The 20,050-nt window shown below is 35.0% G+C and overlaps 3 protein-coding genes across 4 annotated transcripts; all 3 read left to right on the forward strand.

Moving 5' to 3' along the window:
* LOC109949921 (histidine-containing phosphotransfer protein 2-like) lies at positions 564 to 5,330 on the forward strand. The gene is made up of 6 exons (XM_020566869.1): positions 564 to 1,879; positions 2,413 to 2,540; positions 2,638 to 2,706; positions 4,123 to 4,194; positions 4,842 to 4,914; positions 5,064 to 5,330. The coding sequence occupies exons 1-6, from the start codon at positions 1,820 to 1,822 to the stop codon at positions 5,109 to 5,111; spliced, it is 450 nt and encodes a 149-aa protein (XP_020422458.1). The 5' UTR covers positions 564 to 1,819; the 3' UTR covers positions 5,112 to 5,330.
* Positions 7,624 to 11,617, forward strand: LOC109949850 (histidine-containing phosphotransfer protein 2-like). Of its 2 annotated transcripts, none has more exons than XM_020566604.1 (6): positions 7,624 to 7,985; positions 8,594 to 8,721; positions 8,823 to 8,891; positions 10,182 to 10,253; positions 10,895 to 11,000; positions 11,376 to 11,617. In XM_020566604.1, exons 1-6 carry the CDS (start codon positions 7,923 to 7,925, stop codon positions 11,421 to 11,423), a joined length of 486 nt encoding a protein of 161 aa, XP_020422193.1. In that variant the 5' UTR covers positions 7,624 to 7,922; the 3' UTR covers positions 11,424 to 11,617. The 2 variants fall into 2 exon arrangements, with proteins under 2 accessions (XP_020422193.1, XP_020422194.1); XM_020566605.1 differs by having other exon boundaries at positions 10,928 to 11,000.
* LOC109949594 lies at positions 13,249 to 14,615 on the forward strand. Its single transcript, XM_020565664.1, has 4 exons — positions 13,249 to 13,311; positions 13,733 to 13,863; positions 13,961 to 14,032; positions 14,540 to 14,615. The coding sequence occupies exons 1-4, from the start codon at positions 13,249 to 13,251 to the stop codon at positions 14,613 to 14,615; spliced, it is 342 nt and encodes a 113-aa protein (XP_020421253.1).

Here is a 20,050-nt window from a genome sequence, read left to right on the forward strand (position 1 = left end):
TCGTTGCAATTTCAATCAGGGGTTAAAAGCATGTCCTCTACACTGGAGAGTTAAAATAATTCTTTAGATTTATGTAACTTTTAGAGACTCACTTATATATTTACTTTATTTTGTCAAGTTTTCAATGTAATTTTTTTACATGCTTCAATATTTCTTATATTAGTTTGGTAAATTGCCAAAATCTAAGGGGAAATGATATGCAAGAGGCATGAAGCTTAGGTGGTTAACAATAATTAACCCTACACTCGAGATACTGTGTTCAAATTCTCTTCTCTTAATATCACTTGTATTAAAAAAAAAAAAAAACCAATATATATCTAAGGTAGTGGAGTTCCAAGATCACGCATGATATATTTAACTTAATTGATGCTATCTCCATCCAATCACGTTCCATCATGTGGAATCCTTATCACACATGACAAAATGTTATTAGTTGAGAATAGCAAAACAATACTATTCCTGATATACAAGGGGAGCTGATTTCCCCACTCTCTTTTTCTCCACCTACACCCCCTTTTGCTTTTTAATACTTTTTAATCAATTTTTTTTGTTTTTTTTGGTTCTTTCTCTTTCCTATTCTACTCTTATCTTACATTAATTTCTTTTTACTTCACTTTTATATTATTTCTTTTTCTTTAGATATGGTGGACAGCAATGATTTGAGTGAGATGACAAAGTTTAGTAATCCTTCTAATTCTCAAGATATATTATGCATGGTGCGTTTAATTTCTTATTTAATATAACTTTATCAATTATTAGCAGTGTTTCTTACTAAGATATTATGCTTAATAGGCATTTTTCCAAGTAGTAGTGGAACTTTGGGTTGTTAATATAAGAATGGGAAAATTCTTGAGAGTTTATGATCATGTTTTGTTTTTGTTTCTGGGTCAGTATCTGTGTTGGGTAATGGGCAGTGATGGAGCCACCATGGGGTCTTGGAAGCCATGGAAATGGCTGTAGATGTAGTGGTGAGCTGTTGTTGCGACCCCTTGGAGGAGTCTACCACCTTGGCCATCTGTGTATTTTATTGTCTTTTGTCTTAAAATTTATTCTTCAAATTTGTTCCCTTTAAATATTTATTAAAAAAAAAAAAAAACAATGCTTGAAAGGTTTATTCCCGGGCATGAGTTTTTGCAGTAGGTGGATCATATAATTTTGCTTAGACAAATATGTAGTGTTAATTATTTCTTACTCGATTAAAGGAAAAAAAAAATACTGAAAATGGATTGCAAGTTGGAAATTAAGTATAAGGAAAAAAAAAAAATTTGAAGTAAAAGGAAATTAATGTAGAGTAAGGGTAGAATAGAAAAGAGAAAGAAAAAAAAAAAATTGATTAAAAGAAAAATCCTTTGGCATTGGCCTTGGGTTGGAACAGCTCGTGTTACAAGTGTGCTTCATTGGCGCGGGTGAGCAACATCAATCTGTCACAGCAGAGCTGTCTTACATAAGCGCAAAAGGTGCATGTAGGAGGAGTTAATGGAATGAAGCAAAAGGTGCAGGTAAGGCAACACAGCCAAAGCAGGAGAAGGAAACCGCCAGTTTAGATTGTTGTGAAAATATGATGGAGTTGAGTTGGCAATCATGAATACCATGCCACCTTCTCCACTAAAAACCCCCTATGAACCAACAAATCTCTCTCTCTCTCTCTCTCTCTCTCTTCCCACTCTGCAGTCTGCACTCATAAACAAGTTTAAATGCAAACCAACACTCAAACTCACTCTCAGTCAGACCAGAGTTTCTATAAAGCCAGAGCAGATTAGCCTTTGGTTTCTCAGACACTCAACTTCATCTCTATCTCTCTCTCTCTGGGAAGGAAGAAATGTCTGGGACAAGACTGGAGCAGCAGCTCAAGAGCTTCATCCGCTCCTTGCGTGAGCAGGTGAGAACTCACTTCATCTTTAATTAATTTATTGCTTTTTTCTCCCTTTTTTTCAATATGCTTGTTTAATTTGGGTTGTTTTTTAAATTTCTTTTTAAGCTCCTATTTGGATTTTGGTGAGCTTTTAGATGTTAATGATCTATGTATATATATATTTTTATTTCTCAAAGAAGATTCATTTAGAAATAATGGGTTTATTTTGGTTAAACTCTAGTGTAGACTTTCATTCACTGCTAGCATAAAATGAACATGTTTATGATCGATTGGCATGTAATGCTGATAAGGTTGAGTGTTCCAAATCTGTTTGGGTGATGGGGAAAGGAATGTGATTAGTTTAGAGGGGAAAGATAAAACAAAGAAGAGTCAAGGAACAATTAAACAGAAAAAAAAAAGCTAATTTCTTATATATAGCTGATTTTAATTATGAAATTTTCAGATAATCTCTGTTTAGGTGTCATATCTTTTTTTTTTTCTTCACAGACAGAGAATGATCACATAAATTACAGACTAACTAATCACCATGTTTCTGGCAGGGCATTTTGGACCACCGCTTTAATCAAATGAAAGAGTTAGAAAATGCAACTCCTGGTCTGGTTATGGAAGTGATTACCCTGGTCCTTCGCGATGGTGACGCTGGCATAGAAGAACTCACAAGAAATCTGTAATTTTCTTCAGAGCTTTCAAGTAATTGGTTTTTTTTAGTATTAATTAATTATTATTACATATATATTGACTGGTTTTGGAGAATTTGATTTTAGGAGAGAACGTGATATCAACTATCCTAAGGTGGCAGATCTTGCCCACAAGCTCAAGGGAATTGGCTCCAGGTAACATTGCCAATCACGTTTAGGTTGCATACAACTCACTCAAAATATTTTATGATTTTTATGCATGTCCGGTAAGGCCAAAATAATATCAAGGAACAAACAACCATTGCTAAGATTTTCTTACCAAGATATTTTTCTGTATGACATGAGATTCTGGTTACATATCCAGAAGAAATTCTTTAGATATTTTCTTTTACGTAGACTTGTAAGTATGGTTGTAGTATTTGTTGCATAGGTTTAAACATTTAGAAGATGTATTGTTGGTTAGGAACTTTCCAAAATGGGTGTAAGAGTACATGGCATGTAGATCACATTTGTAAGCAATCATTAACTAAAGATGTCAGCGTCACGCGCCGCGTGCTACGTCTTTAAAACATTTGGAAGATAGCGTTGACTACGAATTTTTCAGTTTGGACGTAAATGAACATGGTATGGAGATCAAGTTGTAAGCAATCATTAACTAAACAAAATCGACGGTAAGGAATAATTATTTAAAAGATTTTCCATTTTTGGCTTTTTATGAAGGCATGTCCAAAAAAATTTGAGTAATAAGGTGGTAACGCGTGATTGATGATGTAGAAGTCAATGTCACACCCGTGCTAGCGCGTGACAGATGATGTTTCATTTGATTTATCCACGCTTATGTGTGGCATATGCAGATTCATATGATTCATCCAACTAAATGAAAAGCTTAGATCAGATTGTCACAACCTAGGCATTGCTCATCTCTTTCTACCCTGTCCGTAAATTGGGGGAAAAAGTGTGCAAACAGAGAAATAGGGTGGTTGCCACCACTCTGCTGTCTAATCCAGTACATTACTTCCATCCCCTGTCATCATATGTTCTATCTGGAAAATCACTTGGATCCTGCCCTGCCTGAATCTATGGTAGCACGTATCACATTGAATGTTGAAAGTGCTGGCTCATTGCCAACAGATAGTTCTAGGGTTCTCATTACTAACCTCACAAATACTCTTAATTTCTATATCTTAGTGTTTCTATAAGTTTATGATTTTGGGCCTTTGAGGACTTATTTCCTTCAAGCTATAGTTGAATTCAAGTTTCGATTTTTGAGTCTCGAAATGTCTTTTATTGAGACTGCACATTTAGTCTGTTTCTAATCGGGGGTCAAAAAGCGTACACAAACTTTAATTAAACAGAAAAATTAACAAGAGAAAAATTGCTAGTCAACTTTTAAATGTGACAGAGGAAAAGGCAAGGGCTGCTGGGGGTAGAGTTTATTTCCTGTTGTAGAAAATATTACTGCCATCTATAGATAATTTCTTTATTACAAATGCTCAGCTTTTTATGCATCTTGTATCTTTATGAGCTTCGAAGGATGCAAATATGCTTCTTTGTACACCCTTTTACTCTGGTAAGGGAATAATGATCCATTTGCTGCATTTGAAATTACAGTGTTGGTGGTTGCCGGGTTTCTGCTGCTTGTGTTGAGCTCCGACAAGCAAGTAATGCAAAAAACAAACAAAGGTAATAATTTTTTCTCTCATCATCAAGCTGCTGACAATGGAATAACATGTGTCCACATCATACAGTCAGGTATATTTCGTATATTTTATGGCACACATTATGCTATCAATATTGTGGAAAACATGTTAGTTTCACAATTCCACAACTATAAATTTCCAAATGATTTATTTTTCAGAATTATAATTCTAGAGTAGTAGAATCTTTTAGCCCCTCATTGTCGGAGACAATTCTTCGACGAAAAATACTACATTCTCTTCGCAAAACTGATCATTATCTCGAATTCATTTGAGGGATGATCTAGGTAAATGGTACATAATAGAAAAGGATGTGGATATTTATAAGAACTAACTATGCCAAAAAAGTTGAACATCATGCCTTGTGTACGGTAGGATGATTAGATTCAAATTTTAACTCTGGTCTAGCATGTGCCAGGTTAACAGTTCTTAATAACCCTACCTATATAGCTTTGCAATATATTTAGAACATAATAAGGTATTGAATATCGTAGATCTAAAAGGCAACAGGTATATAGTGTATCAGAGAAAATATTTTAGCCACTTCACTCAGACTTATAGAAATTATCTCATATGCAATCTATCCTACAGACCTCTTATAAACACTCTTTAACCAAATGCTATGCGTTTTAGGTGCCTTGCGGACTTTGACGCAGTTAAACGTGAATATCTTGTCTTGCGGGAAAGTTTGAATCACATTCTTCAGGTAAATGTTCTGGAACGAAAATACTATATTAGTGAACACTTTCTGTGGTGGTTCTTCTCGGTTGCAAATGTTCTAATATTCTTACTTCACTTTCTGTTTTTTTTTTTTTTTTTTTCTAATAAAAACTTGGGAAATATACTGGAGTATAGATGGAACGTACAATCAATGCTGATGAGCCCAAAAGGCGACGTGAGTAAAGAGCTGGTTCGTTCGGCCTTCTAAAAACGTTGTCTCCAGAAGATCAGATGGTTCTTTATATTGGCTATGTAATAAGTTTATTGCAGCTGAGCTTAGTATCTTTTATAGACAGGTTCATGACTTGTTTAGTGTTGCATTTGGTATTTCAATAAGTTCACCAGTACTGTGAAGTGAAACATAGTGTCTTGTTATCTCTGGAACTGCTTTTGTCCGTTTAATGTTTCGAAATCAAGTTTGGACTTAATTTGGTGTTGTCTTTAACGTATGCTATCTTATGAACAAATTAGACTGCTACTGGATAAGAGAAATGCTTCTGGGACAACTTTGGTTCTAGACAGAATAATAATGAGACGTCATATAGTTAGAATGAGATATCTGGATTATGCAAAAGTAGCTAGGACTACCATTTTTGTAACCAGAGGAAGTAGAAAAGTAAGCAAAAGAACATGGAAGCTGTAGATACAAAGTAGCAAACATGAAAGTTGGAATCTATTATTTTTCTTTTATGTCAATATTCCATTCTTAATACTTTCCATTGGGCTTGCAGACTAGTGGTCTTGGTTCGAATCCTCATGGTACCTACCTTAGCAGTATGTGTGAGAAATCCTCCCATTCCCTTCCCTTCCCTTCCCTTCCCGACCCGAAAAAAAAAAAAAAAAAAAAATCCCATCCAGCTTTTCTGATAATTTAAAGAAATCAACAAAATCCAGTATTTGTATCTTATGAAAGTACCTGTGCTTATAATTTCATATATATTCTGAAAATGCTGAATTAGAGTGCAGAAAATATACAAATATGGCCACGTAGCAAATTAGTAAGGCTAATTTACGATTCATATATTAATATATTATAGAGGCATAAGTAATAATCAGAACTCCAAAATCAGTTCCAATATATGAGACATAAGCATGCAAAGAGAATTTTAAGACCAGTAGCCTTGCAGCAAAAGGAAGAAAAATCCATGGACTGAACCCATCGCCTTCACCCCGTAGGAACTACGAGATCACTCCAAGGACACCTTCGGCATCCAGGGCAAGCACTCCGTTTGGATTGAGGAAAATAATTCGGAATTTAATTAAAAGTCTTGAATTGAAGAGAAGAAATTGATATTTCCATTGTTTGACAACTTAAGCATAGAAGTTAGAACTTATTAAATGACGTGCGGAAAAAATCATAGAAATTGGGGATTGAGATTCCCGAGTTTAATTTCAACCAAAAGAGTCGTCATTTCTCAATTCCAATTGAGCAGGAATTCGTTTTCATTATAATTTATGTCATTTACAAAATTTGACATACATAAACCAAACATTGAAATTATTAATTGACAGAAATTTAGACGATGGAGATCTAAATTTCGTCATTTAAGAATTCTATGTAATTTTCAAATCCTTTATCTAAGAGCAAGTGCAGCGCAACAGGCTTGCCATGGCAACAGGCCCCCCAAGGCCCCAATTCCACCTCCAGCGCATAAAGGCCAGCCTGGGCAAGCCCACATGCAAAAATGGACTGGGCTGTTGCCCCCAGGTTGCTGACGTCAGCGCCTAAAAAAAATTGAAAAAAATTATGGAAATCTTTTCTATAAATACATATCAATATTATTCACTTTCTACACTAAATCTTCAAACAAATTCATCTCCTTACAATATTTTTCACTTTTCATACCAAATTTTCTACTACAAAATTCCATTTGAAAATTTTAATTTAATAAATTTGGACATGTGGCAACCGAAAATCTTATCTGAAAATTTTATTCGAAAATGTTATTTGAAATTTTAGGTGAGAATTTCATAATAAATAGTGACACGTGGCGACCAAAAATTTATCTGAAAAACTATCAAAATTAATAATTAAGTATAAAAAAAAAGAAAATAAAGTAAAGTGAATAGTGTTTACTCTTGCCCTTACCCTTTGGGATGGAACTAAAAAAAACAAAGAGGATACTATTCATGTAAATAGTGTCAAACCTTGCTTTGTTTTTGCCTTGCCTTTGCCTTTTGGGGTGGAAGTGCTCTAAATAGAAGGAGAGAGGTAGACTAAGATGGCGGCTGCGGTTCTTGTTAGAGGACCAAAATGAAACTCATATATAAATTTAGGGACCATTCGGATTGAACACTTTTTTGTTGTTGTTGTGGTTATTGTCAAAAGTCCTATTTACTTTTAAAAACTTTAGCATGTGCCAACAATATAATTCAAACTGACGGAAAATGATACAGTGAGACCAATTTGTCATGAAATAGGGAGTTGGAGAACCAAAATTCAATCGGGATAAATGCAGGCACTATTTCGGTCGAAAACCCCAAATTACAAAATTACAAACTTATTCTAGGGAGGGAACGAGAATGGCAAAGCACCAGCCTATTGGTATTCCATTGTGGGGTGGGTCCCACTCCGACGGCAACATGAGGAAAACCCTTGTTGTGGGCCCCTGTACTTGAATTGGGGGGCGCGTGAGCTGGATAAAAATGTATCACACAGAGAGAGTCAGAGTTGGCGTTGGTAACCCTTAGGACTAATGAGTAATGGGGATTCCAAATGAAGCAGAAGGCGCAGGTAATACTTCCAAAGCAGGACGAAACCGCCAGTTTAGAATTTTGCGAAAATGATGATGCAGGTGGCAATCATGCCACCCTCCGTCTCTCACTAAACCCTATGTGACTCTATGAACAAACAAGGCTCTCTCTCCTCTCTTCATCCTCCGCGTTAATTAAAACCCAGAGAGAGACAGAAGAGAGGAGAGAGGGGCCTTGCTTGGTTTCTGAGACACAGTAGCAGCTCTCTCCTCAATTTTATCCCTGCAGAGGAGAAAGAAAATGCCTGGAGCGACTCTGCTCACCCAACAACTCAACAACTTCATCCGCTCCTTGCGAGAGCAGGTCTCCTCATCATCATCACCCCCCATTTGATTGCTTTGCTTTGCTTCTCTCTTTTTTTCTTCCTTCTTTCTGTTTTTCGATACAATCATTGTTTTGGTTTTTTTTAGTTTTTGGTTTTATTTCAGGAGTTTTATAAGTTTGTTTGTGAGGAAGATAAGTAAAAAGGAATTTGGTTTTCTTCACTGAGTATTGCTAGCACAGAAAGAAGATATGTTTCTAATTGGCATGTAATGCTGATGAATTTGGTGCTTCCAATCAGTTTGGTTAGTGAAAAAGGAAGGAAATTTAGAGGAGGGGAGGGGGAAAGAAAAACAAAAATGGCGGCGTTGGTTCTGCTAATTTTTGTTAGATGATATCGATGATATTGTGTCTGCACTCTGCAGCTAAGGAAGATGATATCTTTCCAGGGAACAAAATATACTTTTATCTCTGTGCCACCAAGCATACCCCAATTTAGTCAGTCTCTGTAATTTAAGATAATCTCTATTCAGTTTTAGATCATTTTTCAACCTTTATCATGGGTTAATATTTGGGTTGCCTGGTTTTCTTTAACAGACAAAGAATGTTCATATAAATTAGAGACTAATTAATCACCATGTTTCTGGCAGGGAATACTGGACTTCCACTTTGAAGAACTGAAAGAGTTAGAAAGCGACACTCCTTGCTTAGTTGTGGAAGCAATAACCATGTTCCTTCGCGACGCTGACTGTTCTATAGCAGAACTTCTAAGAACTCTGTAATGCCTTCAATGATTTCAGGCAATTGCCTTTTTTAGTATAGTTATTATGTATGTTTATGTATATTTCTACTGACTGATTTTGGAGAATTCGATTTTAGGGGTGCACCTCTTATCAACTACACTAGGGTGACAGAAATTGCCTTCCAGCTCAAAGGAAGTAGCTCAAGGTAATATTGCCTATTACTTTTTAGGTTTCTGCCCATTTACATGCAATTCACTAATTTTTTTTTTAATGATTGTGATGCATCTGTGTGGTTTGGCAAATTTACTATATGAAGCATTGCTAAAATTTTCTTATCAAGCAGTTATTGTGTATGACATGATATGTTGATTAAATATCCAAAAGAAAGTCTGAACCCTTTGCGCAGGACTCTTTGCATGTTTAAAACATTCAGAAGATACTGTTGGTTAGGAATTTTCCAATTTGGATGTAAATCTGCAGGACATATATACTTCATGTTTGTGATCATTAAATGAAACAATCTATTGTAAGAGTGAGTTAAAAGATCTCTGAATTTGGTTCTTTATGCAAGTTGCATATCTTATCCAAAATACTTGGAAGTGAGATAACTACAAAATCTAGTGAAGATACTGATGTTTAAGATATCCAGAAGATATCTGTTGGTTAGGAATTTTCCAGTTTGGACTTAAATGTGCGTGGCATGTAGATCACAATTGTAAGCACGCATTAACTAAAGCAACTGATCATACCCAATCCCAAAACATTTCCATGTTTTGGATTATTTATGCAAGCAACAAATATCTTATCCAATAAAACTCGGAAGCGACAGTGAAGATGTGAACGTTCACGCGCTCTGCTTTTTAAAACATTCAGAAGATGGTATTGGTAAGCAATCTTTCATTTTGGATGCTAATGTACATGGCATGGAGATCCCGTTTGGAATGGATCATTAATGAAAGCAATTAATCGTTACCAATCACTGTTTAAAACATTTCCAGTTGTTGGATATATATGAAGACATAATTATCTTATCCATAGAAGTTGGAAGGAAGTGCTAACTAAGAAATCTAGTAGACTAGTACTGTAGTCAATGCCACGCATATGCTAGCACGTGGCGTATGCAGTTTCAAAATTCTTTTTGGAAGCAAGTGCTAACTTAAATCTAGTACTGAAGTAGTCAACGCCACGCGAATGCTAGCGCGTGGCGTATGCAGTTTCAAAATGCTTTTTATTGTGACGCCATCTGTTTCTAACCTGGGGCTAACCAGTGTACACATACTTTTATTGAATGGTTATTATTGACAAAGATAAATTGCATCCAAAGACACTATATAAGGCTTACTTACTACTTATATTTATTGGTTATGGATTTTCAGTTTTGATCCCTCTGAATTTGTGTATTGCATATTATATGAGCCCAAATGATGCTTCTCTGTTTTATCCTTTTACTTTGGTAAAAGAATATTGATGCCATTCAGTGCATTCGGCATTGCAGTGTTGGTGGTTGCCGGATGGCCCATGCCTGTTGTGAGCTTCGAGATGCAAGTGAAGCATATTCCAAAGAAAGGTACAAAACTGTCCTCTTACCTTCACCAAGCTGGCTTTAACGATGAAGCATACATTTTACAGCACCACATATATTATCAATTTTGAGGAAAACATGCTAATTTTACAATTCTGCAACCACCAAATTTTGAAGGTTCTTTCTTTCTTTAGAGTTATAGAGGATTCATCTCTTGGGCAATTCTTTGACAAAGGTTAGGCCAAAAGGAACATAAGCAAGGGTTTAAATCAAATCTAAGGCTCACTCCCTTTCGCCTTCTTCATGTCTTCAATTCCAGCTGATTTATCCTCTAGGCATATGGTACAGAACAGAAAAAGATGAGGATATTGTAAAATTAATTGCTAAAAAATTTGAACATCATTCCTTGTTTATGACTTCTGTACATGTGGTTAGGTTCAAATTCTAACTCTGATGTTAGCATGTGTCACAGTAAGTTTTGAAGATAGCCCTACCTATATGAAGCTTTGCAAAATACTTAACGGCTTAAGGTATTAAAACTTACAGATTGAAATATCACAGAAACATTCGGATGAAGAGAAAGAATACCATTGAACAACCTTGGAATTAGTGCTAGTTGGGACAATACACACGTTTCAACATGAGAAGGAATTTTTAGCTGTGTCCTAATGCCCCTTTTCTTACAGAAACTCTTTCTTTGGAAAATGTTATGCTTTTAGGTCCCTTTCAGGCTTTGACAGGGTCAGACGCGAGTATCTTGTCTTGCGGGAGAATCTGAATCAAATTCTTCAGGTAATACTTATTCTGAACTTTGATCTTTCTCAGTTTTACTTTGTTGATATGTTTCTTTGTCTTTTTTCACATACTGTAGCAAATATATAGGTGTATACAGAGGTCATGTATGTTAAACAATAAAGAGTACATGCTAACAAAAGAATAACCGAGGTTTTGGACTTTCTAACACCTTATGAAGATGCCATATTTTTGTTGTTCTACTGACTGCAGAAGGGAAAAAAGGGATTGATCATTTCTAGAACAAAAACCCTTATAGTAGTAGAACACTTTCTGCGGTGATTGTCCATCATTTGAAATGCTCTAGTACGCAGATTTGTGCCCAACTTTTTTTTCTTTTCTCAAAAACTATTCTGAAAACACACTGGGTTACAGATGGAACAAGCAATTAACGCGTTTGAGCCCAGAAGGCGCCATCAGTAGAGAGGTCGTTTGTTCAGTCTGCTAGCTTTTCGCCAGAGGATCAGATCATGTGGAATATTAGCTGTATACTAGTGTTTATTACAAGAACTTGGTATCTTTTGTAGACCGGTTTATGACTAGTTTTGTGGTGTATGAAGTGAATATAGTTGAGACTGACTGACTGTTTCATGTTGTGATATAAAGTTGGGACTTCATTAGTTCGTTTGGTATTGCCTTAAAGTTTGCTCTCTTATAAATACATTTGACTGCTAGTGGATAAGAAAAATGCTTACTGCAAAAATTCTAGTATTCCACTAGCAGTCAAATGTATTTATAAAGGGAAAATGTTATATTTGTGATATTTAATTTTGTTTTCAAAATCGATGACAGAGATAGAAACTGTCATTATTTTATCAAGGGAAAAAGAGTGTTGAATATATACGATGATTTTTTGACTCCCATTTTTACTATCCAAATTATAAAAAGATCCCGAAAGGAGAAAACTTTGGTGGGAACTTCCATCCAAATGAACATTCAAATATTTCTTTAATTTTTTTTTTTTCTGAAATCCAAATATCTTCTGTTTTTTGTCCAAAAAAGAAATTTATCTTCTTTTTAAAATATTGGGGGAGGGGAAAATGGAACCTAAGACCTAAGAGCACTTTCACCCATTTGTCATGGCAAAGGGCAAGGGGAAGGTAAGGTCTGTTACTATCACGTAAATAGTGGCAACTTTTGCAAAAGAGTAGTGGTGTTTCCACCCATTGCCATGACAACCACTATTCACATGAAATATGAGGAGAGGAATTTGTAGAGTTTTGGTGTTGGAAGTGAAAAATATGACTAAGTATTTATTTAAAAAAAATCTGAAATTTTTAGCATTTGTTTAGATTTTTTTTTCGTTGCTCACGTCATCGCTGATGTCAGCAAATCCAGGCAATAGCTCAGGCTGGTTTTGCCTTTGGGTTGGCCTGGTTTGCTGGGACCCAGCTGCTGCCCTGGCAGCTTAGGCCAGCTGGAACTCCAAAACCTCACTTGGGCCCCGTCCTGCTCTGGCAAAGGGCTATTGCTAGAACTGCTCTAAGATATAGGGACGAATGCTTTTAATCACTTGAGCTATAGGCCCATAGCGATATGTTGATTCTTTAATAAATGGTACAATTAGTTAGGAGTGAAAATTGACAAAGGTTCGGAGGTAGAAAATTCAAGCCCAACACGCCGCCCTTAGTTCAGGTTTGAGTCATTCTATAGTGAGGCCTTATATGAGGTCATATCTCGTAACCGTTGGATCAAATTGGCAACCAATTTGATCCAACAATTAAGAGATAGGGCCACATTCACTATGGAATTATCAGTTTGGGTTCAGCATTTGAATTTATAACTTGATTAGAATTAAACAACTCAACTCAGTCAGATTGCCCAAATTGAACAAGTTGGGCTAGAAGATTAGGTTTAACCTTAACCTGTAAGGCGTTTAAGCCCCCAAGTTCAACCCACAAGCTCAATCTCCAGTAAAACCGAAAAGGAAAAACAAATGACTTTGAGAAATGTAAATAAGTTAGGCTGAATGCGTACAATCAAACAGTAAAACATGAAGGAGACAGGCGAAAATCATGAAGTTCATGCTGAAGTTATGAAGAAACAAAGTACATGCAAAGCTCATGCCACTTAAAAACTCATATACATGTTATATGTAGCATGAAAACAACACACAGTACAGTAGGCTATATATAACCATGCATGCATATTCCAGCCAGTGGTATCATTTCTCTCTTTTGCAATTGCCTTTCTTCCTCGTTTCACTTTGATCTCTCTCTCTCTCTCTCTCTCTCTCTCTCTGAGGAAAATGGCTGGGAGGACGGACATTGCCGAACAGCTCAAGGAACTCATCTCCTCCTTGAAAGAACAGGTCAGCTCACCCCCATTAATATTTTTGTTCATCAGTTTATTGCTTTGCTTATATTTATCTTACTTTCCTCTCTTAAAATCCTTGTTTTTTTAAAGTTTTTTTTTCGGAGGACTTATGTTTGGAGAAAAAATAAGGCTGAAATTTCAGATAATCTTAGTTTCTCAGAGTAAATAGACCATTTCTTCCTCTCTCTCTCTCTCTCTCTCTCTCTCTCTCTCTCTCTCTCTCTCTCTCTCTCTCTCTTTTATCAGTAACCTTGATCATAGGGTTGTTATATATGGCTGGTCTGCTTTCTTAGTATTTAGTTAATGTCAACATTTCAACTTTTGATAATTAACAAACAAAATCTGATCAAGTAAATTAATATTTCAGCTAATTAATTAAATTATCAAACTATATATATATATATGTTTCCTGGCAGGGTATTCTAGATGAGAAGTTTGATGAAGTGATGAGACGGTTGAAAGATGAACGAAACCCTCGCTTTGCTGTTGAAATCATAAACCACTTCTACGGTGATGCTGAAAATAACCTAGCAGAACTTACATACCTGTGAGTAATAATTTTCTTCACTGTTTTCGTTAAGTAATTATGGGGTTTTCACATACATAATGTGTGTGTATATTGATTTTCGAGAATTCAATTGTAGGAGTGTTGTTCCTATCATCGACTATCCTCAGCTGACAAATGTCGCCCTCAATCTCAAGGAAGCTTGCTCAAGGTAATTGTAGATCATTTTTTAGATGCCTATTTACTGTGCATATATATACTTAGAAGAAAAGTATGATTTTGATGCACCTCTGTTGTATATGCCAAAATAATATGCGTGAAGGAACACCATATCAGCTTGAAAAACATAAAAGAGAACAAAACATCATATTATTGCTAATAATTTCTTATAAAGTACCCAAAACATATATTTTAGTGTATAAAATTTTTTCTGCTGTACACCGTTAAAAATTCTATTTCTTGTCAAATCATATTCTTAATTTAACTATGTGCTTACTAACATGGAATGGGAATGCGAAGATTGGGAAGTTACTCCCATTCAAGGTCATTTCAGTGTTTACTAACACGACTATACACACACACATAGCATTGGTCATGAGTATCTTAAAAATATATTTCAATTTTGTATTATGAGCTCAAATGGATATACGTCTTAATTTGTTGCATTAACTCAAAGAATATTTAACATTGATCCCATTTGCTGCATTTGGAGTTACAGTTTTGGTTGCAGCCGGATGGCCATTGCCTGCGGCGAGCTCCGAGATGCAAGTGAAGCAAAGAACAAAGAAGGGTAATAAGATTTTTAACTTGTTCTCTCATTATCACCAAGTAATGGTAATTTCAATATATCTTTGTGTTTTTTCTTTATATATTTTTTGTGGAAAATTTTAGCTGCTTCACTTAGACTTTTATAAAGCAGCCTTATTTATTTTTCTCTAGGTGCCATATGGTTCTTGAACATATCCGCCGTGAATATGCTGTCCTGCAGAAGAATCTGAATCAAATTGCTCAGGTAATATTTCTTATGATAAACAAATATATAAAGCATGTAGAGACTTATTAATTATGACTATGCATTGATGAATAAACGTGCTTAAAAAGAAATAAATTGATTGATAATTTCTTGACCCGAAAAAAGAATACAGAAATAGACACAATTTCAACAGTGATTATGCTCCCACAGATGCACTAATATTCTTATTTTTATTTCCTTCACAAAAAAAAAATTCTGGAAACATAACGCGGTGCAGCTGGACCGAGCAATTTATGACAATGCGATTAGAGGACGCTATTATTAAGTAGAGAGCTGCTATGTTTGATCTGTTCTGTCTCTCCAGAAGATCATATTATATGTTCTTGAATAAGTTTGATATTATAACTTTTGAATAAGTTCACAGTGATCAAAGGAACATTCCCCGTTTAAGACTTAGTTTTGGATATCCTTTGGTGTCTTTATGTTATCTTTAAATTTGGCTACTATTGGATTATAATCTCCACCATTTGATTGTCAATTTGTACTTTTCATTTCATTTCTTTTGGTAGGACAAAAAAACCAGTCAACCTATAAAACTGACTAATCGGCCGATTTGATTCAAATTTTGACTAGAATAAAAGTTAAACGGAGCAGTCTTCAGTTTAGTTATGCCTAGCTATGGTTTTTAAAATCTACAAACCGTTCCAATCGGATATTTCAGAAAGTGCAAGTAATTGATTATTGATGATGGGTATCCCTCTTTTGGTCGAAGAGGGAGAGAGAGAAAAATATGGTTGGTTGTAAGATAACAAAAGGAAAAGAATCCTTTAATAAAACCGAATTTTTAATAGCCCCCATATTTAATAAGAATGTTTTGTTGATATTCATAATATATGCTTTCCAAAATATGGATCTTCACAATTCAGTTTATAGTATACAGAAAAGCTACCCAGAACAAATCATGTCCATGCCTAGTTGTATAAATTGACCTACGGTTGTGCGGTTGGACTGAAAACACCAAAAACCGCCGGTAACCGACCGTCAATGGATTAAATTTTGATATGAATTTAATTTAATTAATAGGATATGGATTGAGACTTTCAATCTCATAATTTGATATCCCGTTAACTTAGCAAATGAACTATGTGTTATAGATGATTTGACCTGAAAATAGTTATGGAAATTTTATATGGATGTGTAACGGCAACTTGAGTCTTAAGACATTGAAAATGTACTCAAGTGTAATAACCCTTCCTGGAAATTCCTTTCTGTTATTTAAATCCAAGCTACTTTGACCATTTTACCCTTAGGAATTTAAGTTTTGTTTTCGGGAGTCTAGTTTTCAGATTTTTCTTTATACTTGGAAGTAGAGCTCCATCCAACAAATGCGTAGGCAGAAACAAATCTCGAATTGGAGTTGAAACAGAAAAGTTATACGGCTTTAAAGTTCAAGGGTTGCAAGAAAAAATGAACCCTAAAACCCCTAACCCAAGTGTGTGCCACATGGCATGCCTAGATTATATATATATATATATATATATATATATATAGTGAACTTTAGTTTAGGAATTCCTCAAATAATTATTTGAGGGACATTTTGTAGGTCCCACTCTATATAATATTTTACTAATCCAAACTGTCTATTTTGTAGATATTCATTCAAAGATCTCTCTACAAAAAAATCACTTGAATCCGATATAATCTGACAACTTAATTAAAATATTGAAATTTTAGTACTTTCTTGAAGCACTGTGTTCATTGATTTTGTAGGACATAGTTGAATGTTGAAATGGTTTCCAATTTGTCTAATTTTTTTATAAGAATGATCTATGAATGTAGACTTAAAAACAGATGGTTTGGATCGTTGAAAAAAAATTCACGACAATGCTACGTCATCATCCGACCACCATTGGTTGCTTCATTTGTCAGAAAATGTTCATGATCAACTGACCATTGTAACCAACCAAAGATCCGACCCAAATTGACGTCGTACGCCACGGATATTGAGTGAGAAGTGGGGTGTACCAGCAACTAACAGCGAAAAGATTCCAGCCTCCACCATTTCTGATCAATTTTCAGGCCAATCATGACCAAAATTCACGTAGGCCTATACATGAAAGTTGTTCCTCTCAGTGTTGTCTTTAATTTGGCATGGGTGGCAATCGACAATTTTAGATTTCGTTGTTGCCGAAATATGCTTAAGCTACCCACCGACGGTGCCAACACTTGGTGGCTCAAGTGGGCACCAGAGGTGACCTATTTTTACCCTAGTGTGATGTCCTAGTTGTCCCAAGCATTATTGTTTGCATTGATTCGATTGTTTGCCCGATGATCGGAGACTTTGCCTATTATGGACCTTTTGATAAGAGATGATCGGACCGTTGGATCATCTCCAAATTTTAGTATGCGGTTCCTGATGTTTCTAGAAGTGTGTAGAAACTTATAGAACAAAAGTCCGAGGTTCGCATGTCTCAAATTGTCTCGATTTACACGAATCAATCGTTGTCCGGTTGTACTATCTACGAAGATCTAATCGTTGAATCGAGGCTAAATTGATAGGTTGTGGTTGGATGACTATCCTTGACCTGTTGGAAATCACGAATTAGGAATCCGGTTTTGATTAATTTAGCATCAGACCTTTTGTGAGAGGACTTGTTTTGTAATAAGTACAACGATCTTTTAAATTGAAAAACCTTTGCATATTGATGGTTTTGAATGAAACTCAATTTAATTATCGTCTCAAGCTTATGATGTTACCAGCATTGTTTTAATATGTTTTTCCTTGAGATGTTGTGGTTACATTGATAGAATTGAGATTTTTTGAAAATTTTCATTGTCATTTTGATTTCTCGATTATACTATGACTTTATATGGCTATAAATATTGAGATTGAGAAAGTGGTTTTTTAAAAGACCTTACGAGTACCCTCCCCTAGTTAACAATACAATGAGATACAATTAGGCATTTGGAACCATCAAGGCACACCTACTTTGAGCGAATGAATAAAATAAAAGAACGAATTTGTTGATGAGATTTTAATTTTTTAGGCCTTAAAATAAATCCAACATTTTTCCAATACAATCGAATTTGTTGATAAAAGAACCATATTGATGCTTATTGGATAAGAATTGATAAGTTCAATTAATTATTCAAATACGAACTAATAAATCAAGAATGTTGCTAAACGAACCCTAAAATTAACTAAGTACACCCTAATATTTTAATCAAAATGTAAAATTAACTAAGTACACCCTATTTAACTACCAAAAATACCCTTCGTACACCCTAATACCAATTATAAACTAAGTTTCTCTTTTTATGAGTGTTATACTTTTCCAGCTCTTACTTGTTGCAATTTCTACACTCATGAATCTCAATGTCTACAATTTATTTAAATTTTTTACTTTGGCGGGAAAGCAAGGGCATAGAAGACTTTAGTGATGTTATTAGAGAAGCCGGTGGAAATCTCAATGTCTGCAATTTATTTAATATTCCATACTTTCTCATCTTCTTCAACCTTAAATTAAGTAAACCTACTTGTATTATTATTTGTTGGTTGATATCTAGCTTGATGTCTTGTTTGGTTATAATCTGCTTGTATTCCGTGACTAAAAGTAATTCTTTTTCTTTTGTCATGAAGGCTATATTGCAGCTGACAGAATTAGGTTCATTTTTCCTCAGGTTGATCTGTTTAAAGTACGTGGGAAGTTCGCCTTATCATATGTTTATGAAGATTTTTTACTCTGCAAAGGGAAAATTCTTCTAGTCACTCGTCGAAGATTGGTACTGTTGCAAGTAAGTTAGCTGGATTAGAATCATTCCTATCTATCCCTTCCTATCTGCTATATACCATTCAATGACACCTCCTTGTGCCTTTGTCAGTGCTCGCAGCGTTGTTTTTGGGCACCGAGTAATATGAAAACTTCTCTATATTTGATTAGGGTTGAATATGGTGAGTAGGGTGTGGTGTATTTATTAAAATTATATTTATTTCACAATTCAATATATTCTTTTTGGTCATTTTATATTAGGATAAATTATTAATTTAATAAATGATTTGGTAATAGGTGTATTCAATTAATATTAGAGTTTGTTTCAGCACTCTAAATCAAACAATCTGACTATAAAAGGATTTGGGCTAAGGCAATACAATCGAAATCAAATATTGGGTTGGGCTCGGGGCGGGTCTGGTTGCACCCATCCAATTTGCATTCCTATACTACTATTAGTAAAACGTGAACAAAAAGCCAAGCACAAATAAACAGACCATCGTGAAGCTCATGAAGCTATGGAATGAAAAGCCAGACCAGAGACATGCAAACCTCATGCCTCTTGAGTCTTAACGCACATTCTATGCAGCATGAAAATAACATCCACACAGCCTATATATATAAATAAAACCATGCATCTGTCTCTATTGCCTTCTCTTCAGTCATTTCATCACTTTCATCTCTGTATACTCTCTCTCTCTCTCTCTCTCTCTCTCTCTCTCTCTCTCTCTCTCTCTCTCTCTCAAAAGAAAACAAAAAAAGAAGAAGAAAAAAAATGTCTGGGAAGGAACTTGGCCAAGAGCTCAAGGAACTCGTCAGCTCCTTGCAAGACCAAGTCCTTCTCTAATCTTTTTATTGCTTTGCTTTCTCTTCTCTAATTCTTGTTTTTGAAGTTTTATTTATTCATCTTAATTTAATTTAATTTAATTTTTTTGTTTAATAGCTGATTTTATTGTGTAATTATATAATTTATCTTTCTTCTCTCTCTTTTTTTTACCCTGATCAAAGGGTTACTATTTAATGTCAATATTTTATATTTTAAAAATATATAACAAAAAGATGATCAAGTTAAATTAATATTGCAGCTAATTAACTACTATATTTCCTGGCAGGGAATTTTGGACGAGCAATTTGATCAAATGAAAGCAGTTCAGAATGAACAAAATCCTTGCTTTGTTGTGAATTTGATCACCACATTCCTTGGTGATGCTGAAAATATTTTGGCACAACTCAGGACATATCTGTAATTTTCTTCACTGTTTTAATTTACTATTTTGTTATCACACATAAATTATTTATATTATATATATATATATGTATTGATTTTGGAAAATTCAATTTTAGGAGTGCTGAGGATCCTGATGAAGTCAACTATCACCAGGTGGCAACTCTTGCCCTCACGCTCAAGGGAAGTAGCTCAAGGTATAATAAATTGAATGCCACACTTTATTTTAATTTTAAATGCTAAACCTTTTTATTTTAGGTT

Source organism: Prunus persica, chromosome G6, assembly GCF_000346465.2.
Source record: "Prunus persica cultivar Lovell chromosome G6, Prunus_persica_NCBIv2, whole genome shotgun sequence".
Classification (NCBI taxonomy): Eukaryota; Viridiplantae; Streptophyta; class Magnoliopsida; order Rosales; family Rosaceae; genus Prunus; species Prunus persica.

Excerpts from the sequence above, each read along its gene's own strand:
- LOC109949850 (XM_020566604.1), top strand. The coding sequence starts at position 7,923 with ATGCCTGGAGCGACTCTGCTCACCCAACAACTCAACAACTTCATCCGC. Across the intron at positions 8,722-8,822 it reads GCAGAACTTCTAAGAACTCT|GGGTGCACCTCTTATCAACT; the intron begins GTAATGCCTTCA and ends ATTCGATTTTAG. Across the intron at positions 8,892-10,181 it reads CTCAAAGGAAGTAGCTCAAG|TGTTGGTGGTTGCCGGATGG; the intron begins GTAATATTGCCT and ends TCGGCATTGCAG.
- LOC109949921 (XM_020566869.1), top strand. The coding sequence starts at position 1,820 with ATGTCTGGGACAAGACTGGAGCAGCAGCTCAAGAGCTTCATCCGCTCC. Across the intron at positions 2,541-2,637 it reads GAAGAACTCACAAGAAATCT|GAGAGAACGTGATATCAACT; the intron begins GTAATTTTCTTC and ends ATTTGATTTTAG. Across the intron at positions 4,915-5,063 it reads GTTTGAATCACATTCTTCAG|ATGGAACGTACAATCAATGC; the intron begins GTAAATGTTCTG and ends ACTGGAGTATAG.
- LOC109949594 (XM_020565664.1), top strand. The coding sequence starts at position 13,249 with ATGGCTGGGAGGACGGACATTGCCGAACAGCTCAAGGAACTCATCTCC. Across the intron at positions 13,312-13,732 it reads TCTCCTCCTTGAAAGAACAG|GGTATTCTAGATGAGAAGTT; the intron begins GTCAGCTCACCC and ends GTTTCCTGGCAG. Across the intron at positions 14,033-14,539 it reads CTCAAGGAAGCTTGCTCAAG|TTTTGGTTGCAGCCGGATGG; the intron begins GTAATTGTAGAT and ends TTGGAGTTACAG.